This window comes from Pseudophryne corroboree, chromosome 2 (genome assembly GCF_028390025.1).
Source record: "Pseudophryne corroboree isolate aPseCor3 chromosome 2, aPseCor3.hap2, whole genome shotgun sequence".
Lineage (NCBI taxonomy): Eukaryota > Metazoa > Chordata > Amphibia > Anura > Myobatrachidae > Pseudophryne > Pseudophryne corroboree.
In genome coordinates this window covers 452,019,169-452,031,994 of record NC_086445.1, presented here as the reverse complement: position 1 = coordinate 452,031,994, position 12,826 = coordinate 452,019,169, and the positions used below count along the sequence as shown (strand labels likewise).

General features: G+C 41.8%; 1 protein-coding gene and 1 pseudogene across 5 annotated transcripts in view; one reads left to right on the top strand and one right to left on the bottom strand.

Annotated features, from left to right (window-relative positions):
• GTF2IRD1 (GTF2I repeat domain containing 1) overlaps nucleotides 1–12,826 on the bottom strand; it is a 191,923-nt gene that overhangs the window by 51,570 nt on the left and 127,527 nt on the right. For all 5 annotated transcript variants that reach the window (XM_063953724.1, XM_063953725.1, XM_063953726.1 and 2 more), the window contains exons 15-18: nucleotides 4,817–4,870; nucleotides 4,144–4,209; nucleotides 3,295–3,478; nucleotides 2,732–2,790 (exon numbers count right to left, since the gene is read on the bottom strand). In XM_063953724.1, the coding sequence (XP_063809794.1) occupies nucleotides 2,732–2,790; nucleotides 3,295–3,478; nucleotides 4,144–4,209; nucleotides 4,817–4,870 (363 nt within the window). The remainder of the gene's footprint in view (nucleotides 1–2,731; nucleotides 2,791–3,294; nucleotides 3,479–4,143; nucleotides 4,210–4,816; nucleotides 4,871–12,826) is intronic.
• On the top strand, nucleotides 1,647–1,765 carry LOC135051618 (5S ribosomal RNA; annotated as a pseudogene).

Genomic DNA, 12,826 nt, shown 5'->3' with positions numbered 1-12,826 from the left:
AAGTGCCCTGGGCCCCCCGAAGGCTTAATCCAGCCCTTGTCTAGCGGTTCTTGAGCACCCGGGGTAGAGCACCAGCAGCATTACAGCAGCAACCTGTCCTGAAGTTCCCACTAATAAGCCCTACACACTGGACGATTAGTGCGATTTGAACGATGATCGATATCATTCAAATTGGCTTGCATTGAAAAACTATTAAAAACCAACGATGAACGACTGCGGGGAGGCACATCTTTCATCGTCGGTGCCTCCATACTAAACGATATGAATGATATAGTGTTCTTATCTGAACAATATCGTTCTGAGATATCGACCAGTGTGTAGGGCCCATTAGAGTCAGCATGCTTGACGGGATGTACTAAAAGGAAAATGCAGTAAAAACCTGTTTTCTGTGTTCTACCGCATTTTCTGTATGTACAGTACTAAAACTCGGTGTGTGGTTGGGGGGGGGGGGCGCAGCAGGCCGAAGTTTTGCCTAGGGCGTTGAGAAACCTTGCACCGGCCCTGCCAACATTAGACAGAGAGAAACTCTGAATCGCTGGTGAGAGTCCAGAAAGATAGTAGAAAGTGCAAAAGGACGATTTAAAGAGTAATGATAACATCCTGAATTCTTAGGCTAATAAAGCAAAGAATTGATTCATTTGGAGGCAATCAGTATAAATATGAATATAAGGTGCCAAAGGGTTGCACAGGTACAAAGATATATCAACTCCTGGTATTAGAGATTGCTTCCTGTCACAGGAAGTGACCAAGCCCGGCGTAAGGGTGAAACGCGTCTTCCGTCCATTCTGTCCGCCTGGCTGTCTGAGATCACGGACTGGTCTCCCTCGCCTCTCCAAGCCACGCACTCTCCCCTGCCGCCAGGTACTGCCAGACTCTTCAGCGGAGAGGATCCACACTGTGCTTTGTCCCAGCTCCGTTTTCAGCACATTGAGCACAAGTAATATTCATTTCTCTGTTATCCATCATTAACAGACCACCGCAACGGGATAACAGTGCATAGAAATTGCATTCCCATTTGAGAATTATTTTATTAGCGGTGTTTGTGCCAATGTGACTATAATAACAGCATCTACATTGATAACAATATTCTAGTAATAATATGAGTTATTTCCATCAATGTGACAATTACTAGCGATGCACTTGCATTTTCAGTTTATTTATAAACTGCACGCTTTTTCACAGCCAGGGTATCATAGCAGTTTATTGTAGCCCTGAATGATACTATTTGTATTTAGCAACAATACTGCTTTCTCTCTTACTTTCTGAATACATTGATACATTTAAATATATTCAGTATCTACTCTGTACAATATCTAATACCAGGAGTTGATTTATCTTTGTACCTGTGCAACCCTTTGGGACCTTATATTCATATTTATACTGATTGCCTCCAAATTAATCAATTCTTTGCTTTATTAGCCTAAGAATTCAGGGTGTTATCATTACTCTTTAAATCATACTTTTTCATTTTCTACTATCTTTCTGGACTCTCACCAGCGATTCAGTTTCTCTCTGTCTAACGTTGGCAGCAGATCCACCCATTAATTTTCTCCTATCATCTCACTGTTATTCCCTTCATCCTTCTCCTATGAGTTCGTGAACTCTCATCAGTGATCCCAGAGCGACAAAGATCATTTACCCACAAACTCTACTACCATACCACACTGGAAACGCCCAAATCCATCCGATCTTGGAAGCTAATCAGTGTCGGGCTGAGTCAGTACTCAGGTGGGAGACTCCTGAGGAAGACCCAGTTTAGTAGAGTACTTTTATGATCCCTATGCTCAGTGTTCCACACTGACAGCAGATTCCCTTTTTTCTATACTCTTCTCATCATTAATTTCCTATTACCTTTTGGCGGCTCATATTGTCAAGTGCTGACAAAGATACAGGGTAAAAATGACTGCATTAGGCCCAGAGGCGACTTCTTACTATTAACTTCGTTAAGTTATGCATAAATTTATGGTTGAGACCAATTTGTGAAATGATTGTATTCCTTATAAGTAGGACAATTTTCAATATAATCTAAACTTATCTCAGACAGCAGGCATTTGTTAATTCTTACCAATTATTGTCATTGTTGTTATTGCATTTTTTTAATATATATTTTATTGCGATATTAATAAAATTGAATTTTACATTCTTTTCATTATTCATTATTTCTATTAACTTTTCTAAACTATTAAGGGTGCACCCACAAAAGAGTCTTCTTTTCTCCTCCTTTGTCTGTATAGTCTCATACTGACTCAGGGTGCACCACCAAAGAAAGATTGAAACTAGAAAATATGATTTTCTCTAATCTTATCACTTCATCTTGGTACGTATAACTTATTATTCTATCTAACCTGTGCGGTATACCCCCATTGCAAACCCACACCAAAAATGTTAGCAATTGGGCAAAACCATGTTGCACAGCAGGTGGGGCAGATGTAACACGTGCAGAGAGATTTAGAATTGGATGGGTTATATGGTTTCTGTGCATTGTAAATACTGGCTGCTTTATTTTACACTGCACTTTAGATTTCAGTTTGAACACACCCCACCCAAATCTAACTCTCTGTGCACTTGTAACATCTGGCCCACCTGCAGTGCCACATGGTTTTGCCCAATTGCTAACTTTTTTGGTTTGCTAACAAACCTGAAAAAGGCAGAGATCTGGGATTTCAGCCCAGATTGCCCATATTTTTAAAGTGGCAATCATTTACAAGGCAAAACCATAAAAAAGGCATACCTAGAGGTACAGTGCTTTCTTCAATGCAGTCCTTTAGTCCTTCAGAAATCAGTTCTGGCCTACAAAAAGAGAAGTACAAAATGGCCTTCATTTTCCTTAAACAGTTGTGCAATCGCTCTGGTGATTAAATAATCCTGGGCGATATTTGGCTTATTACAGGTAGCAATTGCTTTTCTAGTAGTTTGAGGGACTTTTACGTTGGAAGTACAGATCCTAAGTATGACCCTCCTTTTTAGTCAGCTAACCAACTGGCGTATTATGGTCTACAACACCTCAAATCCATCTTAAACCAGTATTATCAAAATGTGAAGTCTGTGTAAATACCATACTACCAAAGAAACGGCCTGTCTGATTCTCTAAAAGCTTCTCTTCCTAACCAAATTAAGATCAACTAAAGGTAAACTATAAACGGTGAGTCAGAATTGCAGATCCTGCCCCATTAAAGTGTGACCACATAACCATACCCCCTTCTCATGTCCTGATTACCACTGAAGGAAAGTTGGGAGGTATGGATATAGATTTAAACCTTCACTACCTAAAACACAAGAGGGTCTCAGTATTACCTTTTCACAACAAACTGAATGGCAGTGCTATTTTCCAGTATCCTTCGGAGCTTTGCAATTCCAAAGCAGTTTGGACGTCGGAAGCAAACCCCTTCAGGAAGGCCCACAACAAACAGATCTTCTGGGTACATCAAGAACTTAGAATATGGCACTTTGACAGGGTGTAAAGCTCCAACTGCTTTTGCTATTTTCAAAAATAACATTACTAGAATAAATAATTCATTTATACATCTTTGTAAGCACAAATATCAGCAATTATCTCTTTCATACGCATTTTATTTATTTTTTAAAAGTCTAGGTGAATAAATACAGTTCCATGATAAGTGTAAAAAGGAAGTACAGGGATGATCCCTCACCTCAGTGCTGACTATTGGGGTGTGGCAACAAAGGCCTGGGGAGGGACATCCCCTTAAAGTGTGAAATGTAGAAAAATAATTTGGCGCACATACATTTACCATCATTTAAGGGCCATTTAAAGAAAAAAAATAACAGGTCCACAAAGTTAAAGGGATCAACCAATCAGATGGTCATGTTTCTGCTACAGTTAAGCTAGGAAAGCAAACATCTGATTGCTTGCTATGTGTTACTTGACCTTTTATGTACACTTATCTGGGTATCTGTTTTATAGATGTCCCTTATGTCAAAGCATTTGTATTTTCATATTAGACTGACTTGTGCTCTATGTTTAGTGGTATTCACCAGGAAGCACTACTTATGAAGACACTGGAAAACATGTAAGAAGATGAAAGAAAAATAAATAAATTTGTGCTATTTAAATAATCATTCCCTAGATCAACTAAATGAAGTAGACTTCAGAAGCAAAGTACGTCAGTTATTTGTCATACTTACCATATTTTTTGTTGAACAAATTTTCAACTTGTTTTCTTAGTTGTCTTATAACATCTCCAATGCCTTCTTCATGCGTATCAAAAAGGAAAAAAATATCAAAATAATAATGATGACATTAAACATATGTGCTGCATCAAATTCTCTGTATCACCAACAAATCGCATTTGTATTCACTGCATGATTAAATTATTACTTGTGGGAGACAATGGAGAAATGTAGCCAAAGGTAGAGAATACTGTTGCTATATTAGAGTATGAAGCATAAAATAAATAACAATAATAATAATAATAATAATAATAAAGTATATAAATCATGTTGTCGCTTTATTTGATATTTCCAAAACAGTTATCAACTGTACCGTAGAAGGTGGGTGCCATCAAGTTTACGAGGAATCAATGCATAATAACACTAGTTATCAGAAAGAGACCTAGCATTAAGGGTAACCTACAACTTGCCCACTGCATATCCCATTATATACTGTACATGACAAGAATCCATTCATATTTTACATTTTATCAAATTAATTATTATTATTATTATTATTATTATTACCACCATTATCACAGAAGGCACTGCAGAGAGACTCTCTCTCTTGCACTGTATATACCTTGCATATATTAAATGGTGGACATATTGGCAAACAGTAGAAAGTTGCATAGATCAACATAGTTACCATCTATGTTCTTATCTTCACTTCTGGAGTCATCAGTGGGTCCACTGTCAGAAACTGCAAAATGTGGAATAAAATTACCCCCAAAAAATTAAGTGGAATGACTATATAAATAAGATAATTGTAAGATTCAAAAAGAACTAATAATTACAAATTTGTATTCTCAACTGTTAATTATATAGAGGTAATTAAATGAAGAATACTGAGAGAGAAAGACTGAGTACTTGTAATATTGTGTCTCTAGTGACTCTGATATTCCAAAATCATACGATAAAAGTCTTTATAATAAAATGCTTCATATAAGTGGGTAAAAGTCTATTTTTCATTGAAATATATTTCATTGAAGAAATGTCAGAAAATACAGTGCAATAGGGTATTAACAGAAAGCGTAATACATAGAAAAGCACTTCTCAGGTAAATAGAGAAGGGGTAGGGAATACAGGTATTAAAATGAAACATAATATCTAGCAATTGTTAAGTGTAACAGTGCGTCCCATAAATAACAGTAGTATTACATTGATAGTAAAAACAATATATGAAATACAATGGAAAGGAAATATTTGCATCCAAGGATTATAAATTAGTATATTAAAGTCACCTACATCATGGTAAAAAAGGGATTTTTGTTTACTTACCGTAAAATCTCTTTCTCTGATTCCATCTGGGGGACGCTGCGCACTTACTAATGGGGTTAGAGTGTGTGGGATGGGAGTTTGGCACAGAACCTATAGAAAACTAACTCCTCCCCCCTCTAACCCCTCCCATCTCCAGCCTACCAGCAGATTACCTCAGTTAACGTTTAGCAAAGCCGGAGGAGATAGAACAGAATGTATCCAATAAACCAGACAAAAAAAAATACGGGAGGGATCGCAGCGTCCCCCAGATGGAATCAGAGAAAGAGATTTTACGGTAAGTAAACAAAAATCCCTTTTTCTCTTTCATCCATCTGGGGGACGCTGCGCACTTACTAATGGGATTTCCCCAAGCAAGCTGATTAGAGGAGGGAGACACAGACTGCATAGCAGTCTGTAAAATCTGACGCCCAACAGAGGCAGTCTCCAAACCAAAGGTAAATGGTAGAACTTCGTGAAGGTATGCACGGACGACTAGGTCGCCGCTCTACACAGCTGTTCGAGAGATACACCACCGCGAACAGCCCAAGAGGCTCCAATAGCTCTAGTCGAGTGAGCCCTTAAGAAAACAGGAAAAGGCAATGCCTAAGAAACATACGCCTGCCGAATAGCAGAAGTAACCCAGCGCGCCACCGTGTTCTTAGAGGCTGGCCAGCCACTCTTGGGTACAACAGACAAAACCCAACAAGGTAATACGAAAGGCATGAACGACAACCAATAAGGCCAAGTGTCGACCTGCCCCGGACGAGACCGGGACGACACAGGAAGCACAAAGGCTGAAGAGGAAAAAACAAATATAACTTGTGGTTTGTAGTTAAAACCACCATGACTGCATAAACAAAAGGCAAGAGGTGTAATAGACTAAGGACTCCAGCTGAGTGACCGTTACATATGTACAAAACGACGACGTGTTCTGGACACTGCAATTGGTTAGTGAGCCGGAAACGTAGCAGGGCTTGATGACACTGTTCTCCACAATCACGTCAGCACAGTCAGACGAATCAAAATCCCGGTGATGTTGCAAAGGTTGAATATGGAGAGCCGGCCGAAAAGGCACCCTGTAAGGAGCCCTGGCCTGAAGCATTGCAGAGTAGAGTCAACAGTCAAATTTAGAGCGGATTAGGAAGACCGAAAGAGTCACCGGTCAAATGTGGTGAAGTACTCACTAGATTTTGCCAGAGGCAGAATAAATATGCCAGATGAAAAATGATAAGGAACTGACACGACTTCCACGATTGCCACAAGCGGATCCCCAGAGTGATCACATTACCAAGGAAGCCCTGAGGTTTATGAAGGCTAGTCACAGAGATACACCAAAATCCAGGAATACTCGTTGATCTTACATACTTCAAGGTAAGACGAGCCTGACGACCCAGGAAGGCCACTTCCCAGATGCCTATTTTGTAACTGGAGATGACCGATATTGTCGGAACCCAAATTTTCGCCCTCTGCATATGTTAGATACTGTTCCGATGGCTCTCCAGCTTTGCATGCAACAGCACAAGTTGATATAGTCTACAGTGGAAAAAACCTTGTAGATTACATTGAGCTGGAGTCAAGGTGTTGTGGATCGCCCATAGACCGGAAGTGACATCACTACCTTGGACTTTAGTGTCATTGAAAACGCCAGAGTTGAAACCAAAGACCGCAACGTCTGAGCCTTTTGACTGTGGTTATGACCCTCTATGTCGATACAGAATGAAGTCCTATAAATCAGATTTTGATTGTGTAGTCCACGAAAACATAGACCAATGAAAATATTTTTGTACTTGAAATGAGAGACCGAACTGTGGTTTACGTAAACTCAATCCTGGGAGTAATAACATTGTGTAAAGTCACCACTGTCCTGCAGAGAAATGGTATGCCGCGGAGTACTGACCCCTGTGGAAACTGCAGAAGAGTCTATTCTGGTCAGGAAATCCTGGACTCCACCAAAGTTCGAGATACCTGGGATCGAAAAGAAGACCCCTGAATATCATCCTCTGCTAAGGAAGAAATGTATGACTAAGCGTGCATGAGACAGATCTCTTTTTGCAACAACTGACCCAAGAAGTCAGCGATGGGAAAATAGCATAAAAAAAAAAAAAAAAAAAAAAAATCCCCAAGACCCTGATGATGGGAAAAGGATTGTACTGAATACTCCTGTGGTGCATAACGAACACACTGCAATGATTAGAGCATGTCTCTTGGATGAAACTTAAACAAGAGGGGCACTAAAGAATCCTGCTTGGTACGTGTTCTCCAAGATTCAGAATATATGTCCGTGATACAAATTCAGGACATCCAACGTACCAGTGGACTCTGAAAAAGTTGCCCCCCCCCCACACTGGGAACCAGACTGCCCGACTCCGTGATCCCTGTAGAGGACACATCAGAAGTCCGTGTTCTAGGCGGACAAATGCCTCCCAAAAGAATACATATTCGCCTGACATATATGTTAAAACACCCATTTCTCAGCTATTATACTGAGGATGAGAACCCATGACCTGTTATACTGTAGGCATACACCTTACCAATAGAGATATTTGCTCTTGCCTGCAAAGTACGCTTTAATCTGGAAGCAGAATTTCACGATTTGCAACCAAAATGAATATAAGGGTGTCATAGCCAGGGAAAAGATGTAACATAGAGTAGACAGGGAATAGAGCTTCAGAGACCAAATATGTCAAAGGATAATTTGAAAAGGATCAGCTGACACAAGAATGGACAACTTGCATTATGCAATCTGCCACCGGTTTAAAGATTCATGCATTAGCCAGGAGAGGGCGTAGGAATATTCCTGTCAGAATGAATTCACATACAGTACGTTAGTAAAGACAGTCGTCCTAGGCTTTCCCCTGATGGATGCGTGCACTAATTAGTGGAACCTTCATCAGGTTAGTGTCTTCATCAACGAAAGGATAAAGAAATATTGTCTCTAATAATGAGACACCAAAACCGAACCGACAACAGTGTGTACTGGAGACAGACACATTTCCCTGGAAATATAAACCTTTGCATCAGGTGTGGAGTCAGACTTCCCTCAACATTCTCGTGGAGGAAGAGGTGGAAACCAAGAAATTCAGTAGATTATTTCATATTCCTATCCTGAAGGATCCTCCCTGACAGGATTTATCTCACCATTTTCGTTAGACGAAGCCTCAAAACGTGGGCAGAATCAGGAACGAAAAATAGGGAGGCGCAGGACTCCGCCAGTTGGCGGTATACCCTGAGGACGCAATAATCCTACCGAAGAAAGTCATGTTAGACAGACACCAGGCAGTGTAAAACTAAACCTCCTAACTATTGAGCTTATAACCACTTGGACATAAGGATTGGCCTCTGAAGTAACTAAGTTATATTGTCTGTCAGGCACCAGGCTCACTGCACAGTATGAGCTGATTAAGGAGCGGTGAACTGTGTTCAGCCATTTGGCAAATCATAAGTACCTAGGGTACAAGAAACAGAACTAGTCTGTCTTGTGTGACATAGTTCCACATATTACGTTACATATCATTAACATTTTTAACCAAGACTAGTGATTAAGTAGTAAACAGAGTCCCAAACCCATTACACTGTTATAGTTGAAGGAAAGGTAGACTCTGACAACATCGGTATTTGTGGCTTAGTCCTGGAACCCCAATAAAAACCCTGCAAGCACAGGGATATACATATATACATACATGCATACATCCTCACACAGTTCGTGCATATATCGAACTGGAAGGAGGCAGGTTCAGGGACAAAACATAAGGAACATTTTCTTTCCCCTTTTTTTTTTTTTTTTTTTTTTAAGTAGTGAATAAGTGGAATAGTCTCCCAACAGAGGTGGTAGAGGTTAAGACTGTAGAGCAAATTTAAACCTGCTTGGAATATGCATAGATTTTTATGTAAACAAACTCCTGGCCTCAGTGCCATGAGGGAGCAATGCCAACCACTACACCATCTGTATTACTCTGGATTGGGGCGTCTCTGGCCCACGGAGACATAGAATGATTCCTGTAACCTCCCGGCTGCTCCTCAACTTTTGTCCCGGAGCATTGTGTACCTGGGTCCATGCTACCATTTAGGAAGACTGGAGTCACACTGGGAGCATGTAATTAATGTATACGGGAATCAAATTATACAGTATTAGGCCACAAGGCTATTGGAGCTTCTGTGTAGTAAACTAATGAACCTGCTGTTCCTTTAAGAGATTTACTGACCATGGAATAGTCACAACCCAAGCACAATATGCCTTACTACTGCTCCTCTTGACTCTGTGTGCTGTGGTCCAGAGCTCTATAGATTGAGGTATAGCCCTTTTATAAACATAATGTCTATATTAGTTAACATATAATCCCCACCTGTGTAATAAACAGGGTGAGATAAATAAAAACCTTATAACCGTGAAACTACTAATACATAGTAGACAAGAAATAAAACTTTATTTCTGATTTTACTCAAGACACTTCTCTGTTCTGATCCCCGCCTGTATAATAACAGGGTGAGTTAAGATTTTGTCACAGATTCTCCTCAGGGCGTTGTGCAGTGTTCCCTGATGAGACAGCACTGATAGGGAATGCACTAAAATGTCACCCGCTGCTCGAGTCCGCCCCCACAGACAGTGATGGGCGGAATAGTAAAGACTGCCACGCGGGAAGCTGGCATCCATAGATCAAAGTCGCTCCCACAGAATGAGGTGGACGGGCATCAATAACTGGCTGAGCGGGAGATCAAGGCGGGAAGTGCTTACTTCCCCCTCTGGCTCCCGCAGTGGCCAGCCTGTACAGTCCCCTTCTGCAACATGACCCCGGCGCCTGTACCAGAGACGCGGCTTCCCCAGCGGCGGAAGCGGGAAGGGCTCACATCCCCCTTAGAACCGCTCCGTCTAAATAAGAGCACGCTGCCTTCCTGGCAGCAGGGACACTTTCAAACAGCGTGCACAGTTAAGCAACCCTGTCAGGCCTCCTTACAGCGCCGTAACAGACACCCGCCCGCGGGGGGAGGGAGGGGGGGGGAGGGGGGTGTAGAGGGGACAGACACAGCAATCATAAGTACCGTCAGCGGAGATAACAGCCCAACACTGCCCAGGCAGGTTGTGGCTGTCCTACCTGAGAAGTGCCTCCTCGGAGCTCTGCCCGGCAAGAAGAAAGCCCCAGTGACTTCAGTATGGTGGCTTCCCAGAGGCTATGTAGAGTGGGGAAAAAATCCTAGCTAACCCCACTCAAACTATACTTGTCACCTGTACACAGGGACTAAGTATGGAACAAAACTGAAAAGAAATCAAAAGAAACCTAGCTAAAGACTATAGGCAAAAAAAAACTGTGCCTGTACTCCTCAGGCACAAAACTAAAACTGAGGTAATCTGCTGGTAGGCTGGAGATGGGAGGGGTTAGAGGGGGGAGGAGTTAGTTTTCTATAGGTTCTGTGCCAAACTCCCATCCCACACACTCTAACCCCATTAGTAAGTGCGCAGCGTCCCCCAGATGGATGAAAGAGAAAGACTATTTTTAATTCTGTACGGCAACTTTTCCACAAAACTATTTTACCTCTGCACACAACAAAAACAAATGTTTGATCCCGTGGACAGCTGATCAGTGGGTTAGTGAGATGACTTATTAAAGAGAAGTAATGGCCAGTTCTCCTTTGCAGCTCACCTCCAACTTTAGTATTCTTAAGACCAGTGTTAGGCAGCCTGGGCACTGTGTGGACCTACATTTCCCAGCATGCCATGCCACAGTTTTGCTGTTAAGGCATGCTAATACTGTGGAAGGATATGTTGGGATGTGTAGATATACAGTAGCTGCATTGCAACAGGTTGTCTACCCCTGCTTTACACAATATCAATGCTTTGCCCAAATTCTACACATCTTTGTTAGGATTGGAAAAGGGACTGGGGGTGTGTGTGCATGTGGGAGGTAGTCATTCTGTTGTTCTGTTCCTTTATATTTCTATTCTCATGTGCATTGTACATACGGGGTAATTCAGACCTGATCGCTCGCTAGCGTTTTTGCAGCGCTGCGATCAGGTCAGAACTGCGCATGCGTATGCACCGCAATGCGCAGACGCGTCGCACAGGTACAAAGCGGATCGACGCTCAGCGATGGGTTTGTGCGAAGAATCCATTTGCGCGGGCGATCGCAAGGAGATTGACAGGAAGAAGCCGTTTGTGGGTGGCAAATGACCATTTTTTCTGGGAGTGGTTGGAAAAACGCAGGCGTGTCCAAGCGTTTGCAAGGAGGGTTCCTGACGTCAATTCCGTTCCCGGACAGGCTGAAGTGATCGCAGCGGCTGAGTAAGTCCTGGGTTGTGCAGAGACTGCACTAGATCTGTTCGTACAGCTCTGCTACACATGTGTTCTCACGCTTGCAAAGCGAAAATACACTCCCCTATGGGCGGTGACTATCTGTTCGCAGCAGTGCAAAAAAACCCTAGCGAGCGATCAAGTCAGAATTAGGCCCATTGTTCTTTTATATTTTCCCATTGTATATCTGTAATGGACTCCATATCTCTGAATGTACTGCTCTACTGCTTATCATGATATGCCTTGAAAAATGATGATTTATTCTTATGTTATGACAGTGTACAATGTCTTATCCATCTCTTAATAAAATGTTTTAGAAAAAAAAAATTGCTTTATTCAGTGTAGACACCGGTCTGGGAAAGAGTTAAGGCTGTACCGCCTATTTAATATAAATGCTATACAGCGGTGAGCGCAAATCCTGTTCATACAAATGGAATAAGAAAGAGACAGCCATTTTGTCCCCTCACTCCGATGATTAAGGTAAACTGAGCCGTGCTTCAGGTGAAAAATAGGACATTTTATTTTAGCAAGAGGAGTGGTTAACTTTAATTGATGTTTAGATCGTTTCTATTGCCCCAAAAAACAACATGCACTGCTAGTTTACTGAGCAGACAGCAGGCAGGGCCAGATTATGGGTCGCTTGGGCCTGGGGCTGAAAATGATCAAAGGCCTATTGTGAGAAGGGGAGGATCTGTGACAAATGTTGTGTGAGCATGGCCAATGCCATGTGGGCGGGTACAATAGCTGCACTATCAGTCCCAATGTTTCTCTAAATGTATAAAAATAGAAAACTAGCATTGCTTCTCTGAGAAAAAAAACAAACAGGAATTTAATTACCTACCGGTAAATCCTTTTCTCGTAGTCCGTAGAGGATACTGGGGCCCATATTAGTACCATGGGGTATAGACGGGTCCAATAGGAGCCATGGGCACTTTAAGAATTTGATAGTGTGGGCTGGCTCCTCCCTCTATGCCCCTCCTACCAGACTCAGTCTAGGAAACTGTGCCCGAGCAGACGGACATACTTTGAGAGAAGAATATAAAAAGATAGTGGTGAGATTCCGAACAAGCACACACAAACTAGAGGAAAGCCAAGCTAACCAAACATTAAACCAGG